Source organism: Rhinolophus ferrumequinum, chromosome 3 (assembly GCF_004115265.2).
Source record: "Rhinolophus ferrumequinum isolate MPI-CBG mRhiFer1 chromosome 3, mRhiFer1_v1.p, whole genome shotgun sequence".
NCBI classification, from domain to species: Eukaryota; Metazoa; Chordata; class Mammalia; order Chiroptera; family Rhinolophidae; genus Rhinolophus; species Rhinolophus ferrumequinum.
Window position 1 is genome coordinate 98,919,525 of NC_046286.1, and position 21,258 is coordinate 98,940,782.

At 37.7% G+C, this 21,258-nt stretch overlaps 1 protein-coding gene across 2 annotated transcripts in view; it reads left to right on the plus strand.

The window, feature by feature from the left end:
- ARID1B (AT-rich interaction domain 1B) overlaps positions 1-21,258 on the plus strand; it is a 398,528-nt gene that overhangs the window by 141,175 nt on the left and 236,095 nt on the right. For both annotated transcript variants that reach the window (XM_033096399.1, XM_033096409.1), the window contains exon 4: positions 11,195-11,305. In XM_033096399.1, coding sequence (XP_032952290.1) covers positions 11,195-11,305 — 111 coding nt within the window. The remainder of the gene's footprint in view (positions 1-11,194; positions 11,306-21,258) is intronic.

Consider the following 21,258-nt stretch of genomic DNA (forward strand, 5'->3'; position numbering starts at 1 on the left):
TCTGGGCCATCTGATAATTTAGGGAGAAGTGCTTGGGAAAACAGAGAGAAAAAAAAAATAAAAAGCTTTTCTTAGTCTTGAGTGCCAAAGTAGTGGCCTTTGGGATTCTAAACTTGATTAGCACAGTGTGACAGCTGCTTTCTTGGTGGGGTGACCTTCTATTCTCCAATCCTTTTGGTTCATCTTTGCTTCAGTGGTAGGTGCTGCTGCAGCCTCATGTATACACGTAAGTCCTGTGCCGTTCTTGTTGATGGCAAACTACAATATAGTGGAGGAATCTGCCATCAATAATAAAGAGACTCAATCAGTAAGAAAATGTCTGTCCCCCGTCACCTCTGCTTTTCAACATAGTGTTGGAAGTCCTAGCCAGAGCAATCGGGCAAGAGAAAGAAATAAAAAGGCATCCAAAGTGGGAATGAAGAAGTTAGATTGCCACTTTTTGCAGATGACATGATGCTATATATGGAAAACCCTAAAGACTCCACCAAAATGCTACTAGAAATAATAAACGAATACAGTAAAGTTGGTGGCTACAAAATCAACGTACAAAAAGTCCATTGCATTCCTGTATACTAACAATGAAATCTCAGAAAAAGAAATTAAAAAAACAATTCCTTTCGCATTGCATAAAAAGAATAAATACCTAGGAATAAACTTAACCGAAGATGTGAAAGACTTATATACTGAAAACTATAAGACATTTTTAAAAGAAATTGAAGAAGACCACAAAGAAATGGAAAGATATTCTGTGTTCATGGATCAGAAGAATCAACATGGTTAAAATGGCCCTATTACCAAAGCAATATACAGATTTAATGCAATCCCCATCAAAATCCCAATGGCATTTTTTAAAGAAATAGAACAAAAAAATCATCAGATTTGTATGGAACCACAAAAGACCCCGAATAACCAAAGCTATCCTAAGAAAAAAGAACAGTACTGGATGTGTCATACATCCTGACTTCAGCTTGTACTATAGGGCAACAATAATCAAAACAGTATGGTATTCACAGAAAAACAGACCAATGGAATAGAATCGAGAACCAAGAAATAAACCCACATAAATATGGACAGATAATTTTCGACAAAGAAGCCAAAGACATACAATGGAGAAAAGACAGCCTCTTTATAAATGGTGCTGGAAGATTTGGAAAGCCACGTGCTGTCTGTCACCGTGTACCAAAGTTAACTCAAACTCAATCAAAGACCTAAACATAAGACCTGAAACAATAAAATGTGTAGAAGAAAACATAGGTACTAAACTTATGGACCTTGGATTCAAAGAGCATTTTATGAATTTGACCCCAAAGGGCAAGGGAAATAAAAGCTAAAATAAATGAGTGAGACTATATCAAACTAAAAAGCTTCTGAACAGCAAAAGAAACCATCAACAAAATAAAGAGGCAACCAACCTAATGGGAGAAAATTTTTACAAACAGTGCCTCCTCTGATAAGGGGTTAATATCCAAAATATACAAGGAGCTCATACAACTCAACAAACAACCCAGTTAAAAACTGGGCAGAGGACCTGAATAGACATTTCTCCAAAGACGACATACAAATGGCCAATAGACATATGAAAAAATGCTCAACATCACTAATCACCAGAGACGTGCAAATAAAAAACACAATGAGATATCACCTCACCCCAGTCAGAATGGCTATCATCAACAAGACAAATAGTAACAAGTATTGGAGAGGCTGTGGAGAAAAAGGAACCCTCATACACTGTTGGTGGGAATGCAGACTGGTGCAGCCACTATGGACGGCAGTGTGGAGGTTCCTTAAAAAATTAAGAATAGAATTACCATATGACCCAGCAATCCCTCTCTTGGGTATCTATCCAAAAAAAATATGAAAACATTTATCCATAAAGATATATGTGCTCCGATGTTCATTGCAGCTTTGTTTACGGTGGCCAAGAACATGGAAACAACCAAAATGTCCTTCCATAGATGAATAGATAAAGAAGTTGTGGTATATATACACAATGGAATACTATTCGGCGGTAAGAAAAGATGAAATTGTACCATTTGTGACAACATGGATGGATCTTGAGAGTGTAATGCTAAGCGAAATAAGTCAGACAGAAAAAGTCGAGAACCATATGATTTCACTGATATGTGGGATATAAAACTGAAAACAAAAGAACAAGAAAAAAACAAAAACTCATAGACACAGACAGTAGTTTAGTGGTTACCAGAAGGTAAGGGGGATGGTAGATGAGGGTAAAAGGATCCATATATGGTCACGGAAAGAGAACTGACTGGGTGGTGAACACACAATGGTGATATAGAGATGTATTACAGAATTGTACACCTGAAATCTATGTAACTTTACTAATATTGTCACCCCAATAAACTTTAATTAAAAAAAATATATCATGAAGTAGCTTGTGCAAGCCTGTCCTTTCCTAGAATTGTTTTAAAAAAATCTGGAAATAATTATTCCTTTGAATTGATAGAAAATAACATTATGACTCCAGCATTGGAACTCATCAGTATATACGGTGTATTAGAGGGAGTATGGCTTTTTAACTATACGCTTAGAATCTGCCTGTGGAATCAGTAGCAGTAAAACAGCATTTGAGCTTTGATCATGTGATTTTTAAAAATCTAATATAAAATATTTTTGGAGCAAGTGTAAAGGAAGATACAGGGGAAAGAAATGGTATGGACTAAGAAGAATTAAAGTGATTTAGCATTTTCCTAAACAGAAACGAATTGTGATAGATATGAAACACCTCTCAACCCCTGTTCTCTGAGCACTGTGGGCCGCAGGTACACCTTCACGAGGAGGAAAGGAGGGCGAATTTGTACCCTGTGTTAGCTCAATCCAATATGGTTTTAGAGTAGGAAACTGAACTCAGAAAATTTGTTCAAGGTCGCACAGCTAGTGAATAGTCTTGAAGTTGGAATTTGAGCTTGGGTTTGTTTGACTCAAAGGTTCATGGTCTCTGGAGAGATCTATGTCAGGAAAAGTCTTCTTGGAGTCAGTGAAATAGGAAACTGGGCCTTTAAGAGGCAGGACCAAGATAAGGGTAAGTGTGTTAGATGTAAGGAAGGACTGCAGCTGGAGCTGTGCTCAGGACAGCTTGATCAAGAGATGAGATTGAGAAAGGATCACTGGGTCAACAGTAAGGGCAGGTTTTACCTGGGGATCCAGGGAAAAAATGAAACTGGCAAGGTTTATTTAGTTAAGATTATGGAGGGACACTTTTTTGGGGGGTGGGGAACAGTGTGTTTCTCCAGGGCTCACCAGTTCCAAGTCATTGTCCTTCAATCTAGTTGTGGAGGGCACAGCTCAGCTCCAAGTCCAGTAGCTGTTTTCAATCTAGTTGTGGCCCGGGGGGGGGGGGGGGTTGGGGGAGGGGGGCAGCCCACATCCCATGTGGGAATTGAACCAGCAACCTTGTTGAGAGCTGGTGCTCTAACCAACTGAGCCATTGGCTGCCCCTCCCAAAGCTCAGCACAAGCTCGTTGTCTTCAATCTAATTGTGGAGGATGCAGCTCACTGGCCCATGTGGGACTCGAACCGGCAACCCTGTTAAGAGCTTGCACTGTAACCAACTGAGCCATCCAGCTGCTCTGGAGGGACTTTTTTTTAAAGACAGCTAAGTGTTAGGATTAAACAGTAAGCAGACATGTTAAAGATAAAATGTGGGAGGGTTAAGAATATGTGAAAGATTAAATGTTCTATGCTTAGTGAATTTTCTTGTGGGAGAGGAGGTGGACGGCAAGGGGACTGATTCGGAATTTCTTGTAGTCTTGGAGGTGAAAACTAGAGTCAGCACCACAGCCTCAGTGGGTTCCTGAGTTTGTCTTTCATACCATTAACTTCTCTTTCGTTTAAATGAAACATTTCAAGCATAAACACATTTCGAGGGTATCTCCGTGGCCCCACCACTCAGCTTTCAGCAGTTATATGACCAGTCTTGTATCTCTGCTCTCACCTCCCACCCTCAACACTATTTTAAAGTAAATCCAGACATTGTATCATTTGATCTGCACATGTTTTAGTATATCTCTAAAAGCTAAAGGGCTTTAAAAAGAAACGTAAACATAATATAGTTATCCCATTTAAAATACAATTTTTTCATATAGTTATTCAGTGTTCAAATTTCTGTTGGTCTCAAATGGAAGAAATGTTTTTGTTTAACTCATATTATGGGGTAGTTTGAATCAAGATCCAGAAAAAGCGCATCTTACAATTAATTGGTTTATACCTTTTCGTTGCTAGGATTTTCCTCTGTCTCCGTCTGTTCCTCTCTCCTTTTGTTTTTTCTATTTCAACTTATCTGTTGAAGAAACTAGGTCACTTGTCTAGTAGAGATCCCCACAGTTTGGGATTTGCTGATTGATTCGCTATGGTTTAATGTGTCCCTCAGTCCTTTTCATTTCCTATAAATTGGTAGTTAGATATACAGGCTTTATCAAGCTTCTTATCAATTAGTTGTGACAGGAATATTTCATCACTGGTGTGTTCATGAGAAGCAGTAGAATGTCTGGATTTTCCCCTTTTTTTGATGGCACCACTGATGCTTGCATAGTCTTTTCCCTCCGTCTTCTTTTCCAGTTTATTTTTTTACTGCATTCCTTTGCAGTCATCTTTTTGCCTTAAGACTGCCAGTAACAAACAACAAAATGTGTTTTGTAGCACATTGCTACCAGGCAGTGTAGCTGTTAACATGATAAATATTCTTGGACACGAGCCTAAGTTTTGTTCAGTTATGTTTGTCCTCATACATTTATTTTTGTGTTGCTGTGTCTGATTCTAAGTGTGAGCTCCTAGAAGCCATTGCGTCAGTCATTCACCAGGCTCTTACTTAGTACCTGTCGGTGTGTGGCACCAGGAACCCAAGAGGAAGTAAGAATCTAGTTCAGGAGATCCACAAACGGTTAAAATGCAGCACTGTAAATTCTTTAAGAGGAGTCGATCATCGGTGTGAGGTGGTGGTTTGGTGTGATGGCAGAGTTCATTTCTAGTAGGAGTTTGAGGACAGCCAAATGCTTTTCAGATGCAGAAGGAAGGACATCCCCTTGGGACCACAACTGAGACCGAGAGGCCTGCACATGCAGACGTATGTCCAGTGGGGCCCACAGGAAGCTGAGGGGTGAAGGTGAGGACTTGCATAGGCCCCAGGGGAAAACAAGGTGGAGCTGGCGTGGCAGCGGGAGGCAGTTTGGTGAGCTCGTCTGTACCAGCCCAAGCCCCGGGGCACCGTGGGCAAGAGGCTGTGGTGGAAAGGGACCAAGAAAAGTGGCTGGCATGGGAAGGGGGAGGGGATAGACTGGACAGTGACTGGGGTTTGGAAAAGGGTCCACTGTGAGCGGGTGATGAGAGAGATTAGGTTTGAGGAGAACCGTGAGCAGAGTCATTTCTGAACATGGTGAATGCGTGGGACTCGTCCTACAGGTAGAGACTTTCTACACGTTGTTCATGTGTATGGGACCTGAAGTAGAGATTTGGGAGTTGTCAGCATCCAGGGTCAGTGTGGAGTCTTTGGAGATCTGAGGGTCGGACCCAGCTTTTAAGGGGCAGGCAGAGGAGGAACCAGCGGACTAGCTGTAAACAAACGTAATCGGCGAAGGTGGGACGGGCCTGGCTTTCCATCAGCCTGTGGACTTTAAATAAAGATTTGATAATGAGTGAGTGGTAAGGAGAGTGGCCTTGTGTTCGATTTTGTGGCATTTTTTTATTTTAATATTTGTGATTCATGATATTATCATTGAATGTTTCGGAAGTATCCCACGTAGAAAATACTTAAGATTCATAATTTTTGAAAAGGGAATTTAGGAGGGTATATGGAAGCCTAGGGTAATTCCTTTAACAAGTTAAAATTACATCGAATCCTTATCATGTAGTAGTAGTGTGACAATTCCAGTTGTTTCTGACGTACAGTTAGGATAGAAAGGAAGGTGGGTTCATCACGCTGAAATACCAGCATCGGCTCAGACACTAGCCGTGCAAGTTGAGTTACTGGAGGTTTTGTTTCCTCAGGGTGAAAAACAAGATGGTACTAGGGTCTGTCCCAGCACTGTTGTGTGGAGGGACTGTGCACAGTACCTGCCACCGAGCCCTGCCTGTTCCTGTCCTTGGTAATAACATTCCCACTGGGGCGTTTCTGAGGAGGCAGGGGGGTGGTGGTGCCATTCTTGAAGTGGTTATTATAGTTTTATATTGCGTTCCTTTGGAAAGGATATTTTAAATGTATTTAACTACAAACTGAACACGGAGCGGGCAGTAGCCCGCTAAGTTTCTTGAGCAGAGTGATGATTTCCCGTGACCGTGGCAACGCTATGCAGCCATCAGACGTGTCCTTTGTGGACGAGGTCCCATCCTCCTCCTCTGCCACATACCTTGCTTGGCAGGACCATTTCTGCTCCCTGTTAGTGGTTGGAATTGATGATAGGACTTTATCGAAAGCAGGGAGAGAAAAGGAGCAAGAAAATCATTCTGACCTCGATCTTGCAGGCTGTTGTTCTAAGGCTACTCAGATCCCCATCACCTCACTCTGGATTGTTGCAGCAGTAAAAGGAGCCATCTTCCTTTTTCTGGCACATCTGTACTTCGTTTAATTACTGGAAAAACCTTTCTTAAATAACAACAATCATCACGTGTTCCTGCTCCAGAAGCCCGGGTGGCTGCCTGGAGCTTTTTTTTCAGATGCGAAGCTCTCTGCAGGACTTTTAGGTTGGTGCAAAAGTAACTGTGGTTTTTGCAATTTTAACCTTTTGCACCCACCTAAATACCTTTTGCACCCACCTAATATGAAGACAGTAAGTTTTCGCCAGCTTCTAGACTTAGTCCCCGACCTCTTAGTGACATTGCCATTTGTTAAATTCTTGGTTTTTTGTGTGTGTTTGTTTCTGATTTTTGGTTACTGTCTACCAATCCTCCCACCACTTCTCTGCTCTGGGTTTGCTGCTTTTTATAATGTCTTAGGCATATTGTAATGGTAAGGTAAACCTTCAGTAACACTTTGTTCCAAAATGATGGACTGTGAGTGTACACTGACACTTCCTTTAAGAGCACTTGACCAGTTTCTATCAAAATTTGAACTGTACCAACCGTTTGGCAGAAATGCCACTTGTGGAGGTTTTATGTTACTGAAATATTTCATATGAAGATGTATGCAAAAGGATGTCTGTTATAGCGCAGTACTAAGTCAGGGAAGGCGGGGGACAACCTAAATGTTCACCGCTAGGGGACTGAGGAAATAAGTCACAGCACTGACAAATGATGCAATACCTGTAGCATAAAAAAAAAGAATAAAGTAGATGTTTAGATACAGATATAGAATGAGTGCTGCAATATGTTGTTAAGGGACCAGAAATATGCCATGTACAGAAAAATGTCCCAGTTGTGTTTAAAGGAAAGAGGATTTAAATTCGTATCTATACTTGGTAATGCATCATACAGTTTTCAGCAGTTAACGTTTGTGGAGGGGGTTCTTGGAAGGACACAGCAATCTTCCTTTTCATTGTTTGTCTCATTGTATCTTTCGAACTCATGCCATGGCAATATTTTCCCTTTTTAATTTTTTAAAAGAGTCCTTGACATTTGATTCTATATTTTCTTCCAAGTCTCGTGTTGCCATTAGTACTGAATACATTTCATTATAAACGAAAACAGAAGCACTCATGACCTTGGCTTTCACACTTAGACCCATGCGACAGTTTTGATCTTATTATCCTTCCTTGCAGTGTACGTGGGACACCAGGGTTTCCCTTGCGATCATGCTTCACACTGTCAGAGGTTATACCCAGCAAAGGCAGTGGTCCTGACTGACATTTGTTAAAAGAAACACCCAAGTGAAAACTTCTGAAACAAATGTGTACGCACCCTTCCCCACGCTCTTTTCACACTTTTGTTGTTTGTGTGTCCGTCTCCCTATTTACCTTTGACTCATAACGTAAAGAAGGTTAAAACCAGAATCCATCAATGGTTAAAAGTTTGTGGGTGAGATGAAGAAAATTAATACTGATAAAAAGCCTTGAAGGGGTAAACCACATTGCCCTGTGTGGTTCTTCTGCAGTGCGGTACCGGTTTTCCCGGCTGTCCAAAAGCCGAGTTTTCCCAGGGAACCTCTCCTAAGCCGAAATAGTGTAAAGCGAAGAAGTGATCCCCTTAGGACACGTCTTGCTAAAGATAAAGCACAGATGCTCACAGGTGCCATGCAAGCTCTGGGGTCGATGCTGAGATTCTGAGTACAGCTCGAGGGGCAGGAACTTGGTGGGGCCACTCTCCTTGCTCCGGGTGTGGGGTGCGAGCTGCCTCTGTAATGCCTCGCTGCACAACAAACGCTGAACGTTATTTTCACTTTTTTTGGCAAAAGTGAAACACCTCTTCAGATTTCTTTTAGTTAGCGAAAACAGGTACAAATGTTGGTCTTTTGTAAAAGTGAAGTGGCGTAAAGTGAACTTTGGAAAAGTGGAGGTTACCTGTATTATCACAGATGATATTCTTTTAAACAGTCATGGCTTTGTATATGTATGGCGGATGAATGAAGGAATACTTTGTGTATGTAAACTGGTGTACAAGCTCGTGTTCACTGGTTTAAACTTGTAAATAACCAAAGATGGCGGTGATGATTTAGAAATGTAAAGCTGTGCTTAGTTGTTTGTTTATAAAATGTGATGTTGAACATATTTCTGATGCTGACATTGCCCTCTTCTTATCTATTAAATTTCTTATTCCTGCTTTACTCTTCTTGAGGTGAAAATAAGTACATACCAGAACGTAAATATAGCTCTGAAGGGGAAAAGCTCAGGTTTGTTATGAGGTATAACTTTTATAACTTTATTAAAGCTGCCAAGCATAGATTTTATAGTCCCAGTGTAAATAATATACCTATAGATGATGATTGTTTTGGGTTAAAACTTGGTACCTTTTCTGGATGTTCTCTCAGTTAAATTAATCCTTATATTCAAACATAAACTGAGGCAGAACAAGTCCCCTTTTCAGCGATTCTCACTAAATTTTGTTTTGGTTTTGTTTTCAACTGTATTTAATAATTGAAAGCCTCTTGTGGTTAGGAATATTATAGTGTTTGAGACTTTGGTGGAATCTACTTATTTTGAACCTTTAAAGCCTTAAAAAGTGAAATGTAAAGTCATAGTGAAATTTTCTGAGGGCTTTCGTAGTCTGTTAGTCCAGTGTTGCTTATTTTAGAGGGACAGCACCCAAATTGACATGTGTACTCACTGTAGTTGTGGTGGGCTTTTTCAGCTTTTTAAAAAACCGGGTCATTTAGCTGCAAAGAGAAAATAAAAGGAAATGTAAAAGGCTAATAATAAGCATAGGGCCTGTGAGCCTGTTCCTGTTTCTTAACTGAAGTTTACTCAAAACAGCACCTGAGCACCGCCCGCCCGTAAACTGTACTCACTGAGCTCCCACAAGCCCGTGTTTGAGGAGCAGGCAGGCTCTGCTCATTTGTTTGCCTATTGTGCGGCCGTCCTGCACCTTTGTGGGGGTTTTGTAACAGGGTGACGGCCCCTGAATGGAGGCCTTGTGCCCTACTTGATTTGCAATCCTTGCTGTTAATCTAAAGGACCCTGCAGGGCACCCAGCGGGAAGCCCGCGTGACAAGTGGAAGTCTGGGATCCGGGAGAAACTCGGTATGGGGGGCAGGGGCGGTGAGAGTGGTAATAATCTTTCAGCCTTGGCTTTTGTCCTCTCCAGCCTAATAGTTACCCTCTGCTGGCAACCAGATTGAAGAGCTGTCCCTTGAAGTACTGAATGTGCTCACTGAGACCTCACCTCTTTTCAGATAAAAACCTGGACAACGGGGATTTAAATCTCTTACAAAAGGATACTCTCTGTCTCTCTCTGTCTCTCTCTGTCTCTCTGTGTGTGTGTGTGTGTGTGTGTGTGTAGGGTTGCTTGGGAAATGCTGGATTGTTGGTGTGCTCTTTACTTAGCTCCTGTTAAAGGAAGGTCACACCAAACGCTAGGCTAGTTCAATCCAGCTTGTATAGCTTGTTAGTTTGTAGTACTAGCTATTGGTCCAGGCTCTTGGCCTACGAAGCCATGTAATTTTAAGTGTATACTGTGTGAGAAAGGGGTGGGGCAGCAGATGCTTTTTATAGGGTTTCAATTAATAAATGTTATTTTTTTAAATAAACAATTCATAAAGTAATATTTTGAGGATTTAGCAGGACTAGAACTTGTGTATCATATTTCTTTAATTCTAACACAAACTGAAAGGAAAAGAGAATTTTATTTTTAAGTGATATTTTCCATTCTTTTTTCCTCTCCAATCAGAAACCTGTTCTTCAACTTTGAGTGCCAATTAAGACATGCTATAATAAGTATTTCACATTCGGTCCTGCAGTGTGACTTGTGGTGTAAGTGGCGCTAGAATGGTTAGTAGCTGAGCGTACGTAGTTAAACAGCTAGAGATCTGGTATATAGTAAGTTGCTGTGGTGTGGTATTTGGTTTGTGTAACACTATTTCAGCACAATACTGAAACCATGCAGAATACATCCTGGAAAAGTGTTCGACAGGATGCCAGAAAGGCCGTGTTAATGATAAGTTTTTGGTACCTCAGCAGGTTTTTGGGGTGTGTTTTGTTCCCCACTGCTGTTTTATTCTTTATTGTGGTTCTCTGGAAACTATGCCACGTGAACATATGGAATTCTATACATAGTGTTTATTGGTTTTGTAGAAACCCCAGGATACTGTGAGCTTAATAATTATGTTGTTTTGTGGGTTACTGAGAGGGCATATTAAAAGTCAGTTGATAATAAAGTTTTCATTAATTATTTTAACATTTTCAACTTAATATTAAAGGCAGTTCAACCCAAATCAAAATTAAACAATAAAATGAGCTTTTGGTTTGCTTTGGTTTAAAAGACAATTTGGGAAAAAAAACACAAGGAGTTTGGTTGTAGCTGACCTCCTTCTTCATCTTTTCCTGCAAAGCTCAAACACAGTCTTTGATTTGTATGGTTCCATAATAAGTTTAATTATTAATTATATGTATGTTTTTGCTCTTGATAATTCACTATTTTTTTGTCTTTGTTTTTGCTTTTGGTAAAGTATTTTTTAAAAGATAACTATAATATATTGTATATGTCTGCTTAAATGTAACATGAATCGATAGTTTGTAATAAGCCTTCACTTGGTTTTGGTAGAAGCTTATAACTCATTGAGATATTTATGAAGTGCTTTGTGTTTGTGTTTGTTTAGGACCTGTCTCAGGAAGGCTATGGAACTAGGTCTCAACCTCCTCTGGCTCCGGGAAAACCTAACCATGAAGACTTGAACTTGATACAACAAGAAAGACCATCAAGTTTACCAGTAAGACATGAGTTAAAGACTTTAAAAACAAGCTATTGTTTTGTTTGTTCTACATTATATTAAGGCTTTAGGAGAGAAGTTTCTAGATTTCAGATATATTTGTGATTTTTTTTTTTTTTTAGGGCTTCATTCTTAGGAGCTATGTAGTTTTGGGTACATTTAGTTCATTTGTAGGTATGTCTCTTGAGTCCAGTTGGAAGGTTTTATTTGTCTGGTGAGTTTTGTTGCAGAAAGGTGTTTCTGTAGTCCAGTTGCACTCTGGTTAGCATGATGCTTTCTGGTAGTGATACAAACCAAAGAAAGGTGTCTATATGTGTCAAACATGAAGGAATTCCCACTCGGCAATGGGTATAAATGAGAGAAACCATCTGGTGGTAGTTTGAATTTCTTCTGGGACTTTATGTAACGAGAAATCATCTAATCTTTTTTCACCCAAAAGAAAATATTTTAGTTTAAAAGTGGAAAAAGCAACTTATAAGTATTTCCACCAGTGAATACTGTATGGTGGTTGAGATACATATTGAATAGAGTAGTGGCTGTATTATAGGGTATCATGTTGATGCTCATAAATAGTTCATCTGTGCTTAATTTGCCTTTTTAATAGGCAACCTAATTTAAATGAGGTTTTCCTTATAAACTAAAAGAATACATCTGTGCACAATTTTATATTTTCTTGTTAAAATATTTTTATTTGAAGAATTATTGTTATTGCTTAATCTCTATTAAGAAATTTTATTTAAGATGGGAGTTTAGGCTAACCACGATATTAAATATGTTCACATTGAGTAAGATTTATTATATTACTTCTGAACACTTGCGAATAAGCATTTGTAATGAATGTTACACATGACATTTGGCATGCACGCTATACCCATTTTCAACTTATATGTAGCCTTAGAGAAGAAGGTAAGTGACGGCTACAGGAAATCTAGTATCTTTGAATTTGATGCACATGTTTTTGAAACTAATTTTTATAGCTTTTATTTCTGTGGTGGAAGGTGGGTGAAATTTATTGTGGTCATGTTTTTAGTCACAGTGGAGTATTTACTGTCTAGTTATTTGGTTTTTAAAGGAATGAAAAAGGTTATGGAGTCTATTTTATGCTGTAAGCTTTTTTCTTTAGCAGATAATTCACCGCTTTAGTGAGTGAGTGTGTGTGTGTGTGTGTGTGCGCGTGCGTGCGTGCGTGCGTTTGTGTGTGTGTGTGTGTGTGTATGTAAACACTATTGATAAATGGAACATTTGCTGAATATGTGGAAATTGGCTCATAGTTTTAGGAATTTAAATTGACTCCTGGGAAGCATATGGACAATGAACTTTTTTTCCACCAGATATTTAGTATTTTAAGAGAAGCCTAACTTTGTAGGTTTATCATTGGCTGGTGATGTATGCTATCATATATGTTGGAAATTTTGTTGTGTATGATACAGATTTTCTGAGTAGCTACCACAAGAATTTGCATTGTACTGCTTTCTTCATATCCATTGGACCTTTGGTGTCGCTCAGTAGGCTATGCTTCTTTTCATGGTTCTGCATTGGAATGGGTAGTGGACATTCAGCTAACTTGAGCATAATTAGGGAGGAAATGAAGTGTGGCAGTTCCAGAAAACTGACTGAAAAGTTCTGCTCTGGGATGGCACTTTTTAAGTTGATCTGTTTTAAGAAGTGAGTCAATATATTCATCAGTACTTTAAATTTTTCTGAATTGTTCTATTTGTATACACGTCACATAATGGCTTACTTTCTTCCTTGATCTTTACCTTACCTACTTTCCAAGAGGATTTAAGTTTGCTCATAATATAAATTTTCTTATGAAACTATTGAAAAACAGAAATGCCCTAATTGGTATTTTCTTTCTGTTTTTTTGTAACTCACAGATAAATAAGATACTGATTGACTCAATAACATTTCAATAATGTTTTTTTAAAAAGGCAAAGTTTCCAGGTTTTATGGTGAGTATATAGAAGCACCAGTCACTGAACGAGGGACAAACCACAGATCAGCTGGTGTACCTAACCTCCCCAGCCCCCAATCTGTAAGATGAAAATTGGCTTGTTTAAATGAATGGTAGTGCATCACTTTTCTTTCAACAGGCTTTGTTTGTGTAGAAAGTTTCTATATGAAGTATACAAATACATTTTTACTTACGTGAATGCTACAGCAGTATGTTGTACACAATTAAGGTAATTCTAGTTTGGGGGAAAGATTTATTTGTATTCTGTATGGCTATAATATCAAGTATTTTTAGTGTTACTTTTATTAACTATTTCAGCTCTCTAAATTGGCTGATTTGATACTGTAGGTACTGTGAAACTGAATTTGTTTTCACATCAGAATTTGCTCTTGGGTCTTTTGTAGATTTATGCTGCGTTTTTCCCTTTCAGGTGTCAATGATATATTTTCTTTTTATTTAAGGTTAAAGACAATGCATCATATTTATAATCTCTAGTTTTGTAATTTGGAACTAAGGAAACTATGGGCATTACCTGTACATTTTTTAAAATATGGTGTAGTGATTCTAATGTATAATTAGTAAGTCTCTATCCATTTTATATGTGACTCTAAGGAGAAACCTTTTCAAGTAGTTATTTCTTAAACTCTTTGCTTGTGAGATAGATTTTGTAATATTGTTCTATATGTGTGATATTTTCTTTAGCATACGTTCGTCCCACAGTTAACTTTCCATTACAAGAAGTTCGTCCCACAGCTAACTTTCTATTACAAGAAGTCAGGGCCTTTCCAACATCCTTATGCAGATCTATAATTTGATCCCTCAGTAAACTGCCCTCTCACCATTGTTTGATCTGATCTTTGTCTGTATTTGCATGTCAGTAAATTCTTGGTGATCTTCGGTACCTAATGCAGTTATGTTTTCCAGCTGACTTACATCTTCAGATTATCCACATAAAGCAAATGAGTGATAAATTAATACTTGTCCTCTTGTTGCCTTGGGCCCATGGCCAGTAACATTTACTTTTCACTTAATGCACTCAGACCTAATCTCAGAACAAATCTTCCTAAATGATGTCCATTTATTTCTAAACCTCTTAATCATAGCGCTGTTAACATACATTAGCTTACGTATTACATACCCTTCGTATTACCATTGTTAACAAATCTTAGCATGTAGCATGTGATATAAAAATTAGTTTAAAGAACTCTGTCTCCTTGGAATATTATCACTTAAAATTTGAGCGTATTCTGTGTTTTTTTTTTTCTACTTCTAATATTGATATGATATTAAGCCGGCATTTAAACAAAATAAACAGTGGAAAGGTCTAAAAAATGCTATAAACTTAACTCCTTTATTTTATAAACATTGAGTACATCTCAATTTACATTCTAAGATAGCCCCCCAAATATAATTTAATGTACTTGTTGTTCAGTCTTTTATTTTCATCTCTTGTGGCATGTAGTATTTCCCCTTTTATTGCAGTTATTTTTATAGCTGTGTTGGCCCCTATTAGACTAGAATTTTTTCAGAGTATTTATTATGTTTTATTCAGTAAGTATTTTCCTAATAGAATTTATGTAAAAAGTTTTAAATAACATTCTTCCCCCAGTTTCAAAATTTTCTTTTAATTTCTTAAAGGATCTTTTCCAAGGTATTGAATTGACACCAGTGGAGGCTTTTCTCTGTGCACTACAGATACGAATGGATTATCAGTGTGTTCTCGGTATCGACCGGGTGGCTTTCTTCTTACAAACATTTTCTTTTATAATAAAATTGCACTTGAGTTTTAACTTGATAAACTTAAGCTTTAAGGGAAGGAGAATTGGGCACTTTTGGATAATTAAGCTAAAAGCGTAGAGACATTCCTTCTTAGTAATACATGTTTTTTAATTGTAAAATATAAATTGACAGAAACAGTAATAATAATTTCAGTAAATATAGCGTACATAGATATGTTGTTAATAAAATATTTATAAACCTGTATAAAAAGAAGTAAACATGACAAAGGCTTGATTTTTTTTTTTTTTTCCTTCCTTGTTCTAAGCAAATAGTGCTTTATCCTCCAGGGATCTGAAGAGTTGTTAAATATTCTTCAGTTTAGAAATAACTCATTTGTTTTATTCTTCAGAGAGGCCTGCCATCAGTTGGATTTCAAATAGCAGGTCCATTATTCTGTTTACCTAAGAGACAGAATATGAGCAGTCATGTTCTAATAGCCTTTGAAAGGCCCATCAGGCCATTAAAAACCCCTTTGTGACCCTTTCTTCCTTAAATAGGAAATATCTAAAGTGGTTGACATGAAAAGGTTTTGATCTTAACCAGTTTAGTAAAAAAGCCTAACTGTCCTGTGGAATAGTGCTTATGGCACTTTTGTTGAGTTTGCAATTAGAAGGAAATATTGAGGTTTAGATAAAACATATGTTTTTTTGGCCCTTTGTGAAAGGAAAGAGGTAGTAAATGCTGGTTGTTCTTTGAAATAGAGGGTGTTAAACAGGATATTGGAAGCCAGAAAAAGAATGGTTGGAAAATGTTATTACCAAGAATATTCTTTGGGGGTCATTTATTAGCAGCAGAGCATACAATGATCTGCCTTAACTGAAAAAGAATACTCTGTGTGCATTTTGGTTTTTTAGTCTTTAATAACATTTATGTTGCGTAGGGGTGAAAGGTCATGTACTTTGGAAGCATATATGAATATTGGTGATAGGGTAATAGGGACATCTGTAGTGTGTAGATTTGGTAATACAGTTCCTGTGAACCATTGGAAACTGTTGGGAAAAGCTAGGTGAAGTGTTTATTAATTGGGTTTTGCTTTTTACTAAGTTCTCAACCCAACTAGAAATACAAATTAAGATGATCTTAACCTGTTAGACGGTAGGTTCTTGCAAAAGTTAAGATTTGCCAGGAAAGAATTAGATGCATGACTGCACAATAGACTCTTTCCAAACTTTTTTTATTTTTATCTTGAACTTGATTTAAATGATTGTCCTTAAAAGGTTAAAAATGTAGCTCTCTTTGTTGATTGATCCTTCTCAAATCATTTTGAACATTTAAAAAATTGTAAGTTAATAATAGAGAAATCTAAACTGTTGTCCCCTTATGTTGGTGTTCGAGCATGAATACTCCCCGTGTGCACCTGAAGACGTAAGCTGTTTGTTATCTGTGTTCTCTGTATGTTAGAATGTGTTGAGTTTTGGAGTTACGGAGGTTGTCAACCGTGAGCACCCCTGTGAAGGGAGCAGGAGAGTCTCTGCAGGATGTCCCGTGGACAGGTAATGCGTCTGTACATACAGTGAATCACTGGCATAGTTTCGAAACTGAGACACATTTTGATATCTTGAAGAAATTTTAAACGGACCATACAATACTTCCCTTTCTTACCTCGGATTTACCATATTCTCAAATGTAATTTTAGTCACTGGTCTATTCTGTATGGAAACATCAATTCTTTTTGGATTAAGTTTGAAAGAAACACCTACAGACCTTCTTGAAAGTCCTAATTTAGAAAAAGTGATAGTGACTGACAAATGTTTGTTTAACAATATGGAATAGTCTTTAAGATGTGACATTATATAATTTTATTCCCCGGAGAATTTTTGTGATATTGGTAGTCATTTTGAAAATAGAGGATAATACCTGAACAAGGTGAAAAAGTAGTAGGGAGTGAGAAGGAATGTTTCTCCCTCTTTCAAAACAATCTTCCACTTAGATACTTGTTCTGTAAATGAATATTCAGTAAAATCTCACCAGTTTGGATTTCTTCCAGGTTAAGGCAGGCTAAATAAATGGAAAGTTTGAATAAATTAATATTTAAAAAGAAGTATAGTTTGCTTTTAAATAAATCAATGTTTGTGTGCAAAGTGTTTCTAAATTGAGATCTTCAGTCCTGTTAAAATAAATGGATAATTCTAAATTCATTATAGCTGAGATGTTTGCTTAGTGGCAATGTGTTATTTTAAAAAATTCATTTAGTTTTTAAAAACACATTTTAACTAAGCATATACCCTGAAAAACTTTTTCACATAATATTCTGAAGATTTCCATTTAATAAATGGGGGAAATGAATTTCAACCCATTTTATGGGACTGTCAATTCCAAAAAAATTAATGAAGAAGTACTATAAAAAATAGGCACTAGACAAAATTGGAGATGAAGAGTGGCTGAAACATAACTGATTTGCAGGATATTGGTTTTGATAATAGAAGGATAACTATGATCTATAGTTGATAAATGAGGCTCATTAAGTTAGGGATGATAAATGCAGATATTCCTGGCTAATAGAAAAGTCAGCATACACATTTTGCCATAACAAATGTGGGACTGGAAGATTTTGACCCAGCTTTTGACTTAGGTGAGGCCTTGGAGCCTTCTGTGTGGCTCTGCAGGCTGGGCGGTACTCAGCTCCCAGGTCTGTGTTCAAATAGCCACAGAGCCACACCTGGACATAAGCCTCTCTGACGGGAGGGTCTTTGTCTGGGCACAAAGAGGAGAGCAGTAGCGTTGGGCTTTTAGTATGAGCCACGAAGAGCAGTGTGTGTGAGGAATTCTCGCCTGGGAATTTGTCAGCATTGTAGCTCCTGCAAGTTCAAATTTTAATATTTTTTATGCTAGAATGAAAAAGCCACTGAAGCTTGGGGTATTTTTCTCATCCTAACCTGCTGTTTCTGTTTCTACAAACAGCAGTCCTTGGCATATTGAGCTAGGAAGCCTCCTTCCTCCTTTCCTCAGTGTCTCTCCTATTTCCTGGTATCTGGGGGAGTCAGAGGGCTTTCTTCTAATCACACAGGCATGGCCATTCTAAAGTGTCCAGTGCACTTTACATTATACCGTGTTTCCCCGAAAATAAGACCTAGCTGGACCATCAGCTCTAATGTGTCTTTTGGAGCAAAAATCAATGTAAGAACCGATCTTATTTTACTATAAGACTGGGTCTTATATAATATAATTATAATATAATATATAATATAATACCGATATAATACTGAATATAATATAACATAATTCCAGGTCTTATATTAATTTTTGCTCCGAAAGATGCATTAGAGCTGATTGTCCAGTTGGATCTTATTTTCGGGGAAACACGGTATTTACTCAAGTTAGGTGGGAAATAGATTTTAATTTACAGGTTTCCGCTTTGTGGGTAATTGAAGGCACACATCTGTCGTATATAACAAGAGATATGTAACTAGCAGGAGTTCATAGTAACATTTGTAGACTGCTTAATTGTGTTTATTTTTCTTTTGGTCTGGAGGTAACTATTTTTACTATTAACTGGTCAGTTTAGGAGCTCAGAGACTGTAGAAAGCAAACTGGCAAACTTAAAATTTCAGGATCTGTGGAACAGTTAGTGCTTCAGAAAATGCAGTGTTTCATAGAGAGCCTCGGGGAATACTGGATGTCTTCCCTGGTCAAGGACCATTTGGGTTGGATCTCACCGTATACACAGGAGTTCACCAGAGAGGAATAAAGGGAAGAATAAACATTTTAGGCAGCAATCCCATATCTGGGAATATACACTAAGAAAACAGAATTTAAAATAAATGCATAAAGAGATTTAAAGCAAATTTATTCTGGGCTTAAAATGTGTAAATCAGTATGTTCAACCATTGCAGAGTAGTTAAGAAAATTTTGTTGTGTTGATTTAATAGTCTGTTTGACCATTTTTGACCTATAAATGGTAATTTCACATCATTTAACCCAGTGGAATTTCAACCTAATGAAAGTTATTCCAGTGAAAATAGGAGAAAATCTGTGAAGACTATGTAGAAATAGAGAAAAGAATTCATGAAATAATGGCAGGTGAAATAAAAGAACAAACGTTCCATGTCTCATATAAATTTAAGCATATAAAATATGTTTCCATGTTAACAAAGATTAAAAAGAAAACAGAAATGAGAGTAGTTGTAATAGAAAAGCAGAAGCAATGAGAATAGTAAATAATCCACTTATGTTGTCTAATTTATATATATGTGTATGTGTATTTATATATAGTTATATATAAATGTATGTATGTACGTATATATATGTAAATTCAAATTATGATGAACCAAGGTAATATTAAATTATAATCAGAATCCTTTAAAAGTTGTTTTGTAGGTTATCTGAAATATTCTATTTTATCTAAGTCTGAAAGAAACATGCTAACCTGTACCTCTAGGGGGGAAAGAAAAATCCACTGATTTTATTCTTAAATAGAAATATCCCCAGCAGCCAAGTGAAGAGGGTGGGATGTGCGTGCGATGAAGCAGTGGCTTCTGGGAGGAAAAGTTCCAGAATGCGTATTTATTCTTGCTGCTGTCGCAGCATCTGAATCCAAGATGTGATGTGCTCAGTTATACCTGAAATAGCTTGGAAAATCACGTGTTGGAGATTGAGGGGATACTTAATTTTTCTGTATCTTGGGTCTTTGGCAAGAGTTCCAATTGTGTCACCTCTTCTGGACCTGATTTCTGACTTTCTGGTAAATAGCAAGGGTCTAGGTGAAGGCATCAACGTGACCTGGCATTGTATCCTGTAGGGATTTGCTGGTTCACGTCGTCAAACTTGTAATAGGCTGCTGGGTGTGACATAGACACCTGTATACATGGGAGCCTCTAAGGGTATCTGTTAGAGTTGTATCAGTTAGCTTAGGCTAGGTTATTCTACAGTAACAAAGAGACCTTGTCAGAGGCTTAAAACAACAAAAGTATATTTTTTGTTCTTGTTACATGGACAACATAGCTTGCAGAAGGGTTTCAGCTCATTGTAGTAACTCAGAGCAGCCCCTGACTTGAACATTAGCAGGCCCTGTCCCAGAGAGAAAACAGCACTCTGGAGGGTCTTTCATTGGTGTGCACGGGATTCATTACTCCTAACTCACATGCCAGAATTAGTCACTACCAATCACAAGGGCGCAGGAAGTGCATTCCTACTGGAGAGCTGGAAATGGTTGACAAACATTGTGAATGCTACCACAAGAATCCTTCTTTCTGCAGTGTTTATTTTTAACAGAGGCACGAGAGATGATGCTAGCATTGCCTTCAAATACCATCGCCGAAAAACAAAGAACTGTCACTTTAGGAGAGGAAATAAATATATGTAGAGAAGGTTCTTACGTGAGAGCAAAACTTCTATTCTTCCCTCACAGCGTGGGATTTTAGAGGTGCCTCTCTCTTTCTCATCTTTTTCTTTTGCCTTCTCTAAATTGTTGTAAAATAACTGAATGGTCTTGTTTTCCTTTGTTTGGGTCAAGAAATTTTAGCTGAAAATTGTTACTGTGTGAAAGAAGATTATTGACTCAACAAGCCTTCAATTTTCCGTGAATAACACTCCCACCCCCTAGCTTCAGAAACATGCCGTGCATGCATTCTATTTTAAAATACAGACTGTAATTTAAAACAGGCAGTTTGATGCCCCACTGAACTTTGTTTAAGCCTGGAATAAAAGAGGGGGAAAAAAGCTTTCAGCCACAAAAAAAGTGACTAAGCTTTCTCAACTACTTTTCTGCATAACGCATTCTGTTAAAAAACAAAACAAAAAAGAAGCTTCCAGGTTCTATTATTGTCTCTTTCCACAGGACCTAAATTTTATCCAATGTTAGATTGTGATGTGTGTATCTTTTTACTTCATTTCATTATCAGGCTATCAGTTGAATTTTTTGAAGTGTCCAGAGTATATTCCGGGCAATGGAATCTGTGTGTGCGCGTGTGTGCACTCTGTGCATGTTCAGCACACGTGAGAATATTGATTCTACAATGAAATACATACATTTTGGCATTCTCTTAGTGATAGCTAATTTTCTAGAGTTCTCTTGGTTTAAGTAGTACCTGTTTATTAGACTGGAATGACATAAATATTTAACTAGTATTATTTACTATCACATCATTATAAGCATAATTAGTTGGAAGTAGTTTATATCACTTGCCTTTTTCTCCTTCTCACAAAAATGAACAGCTGATCACGGTTGTATGGAAGGATCGATGACTTTGTTTTGACTGAATAGTACATTCTGACCTGGAGA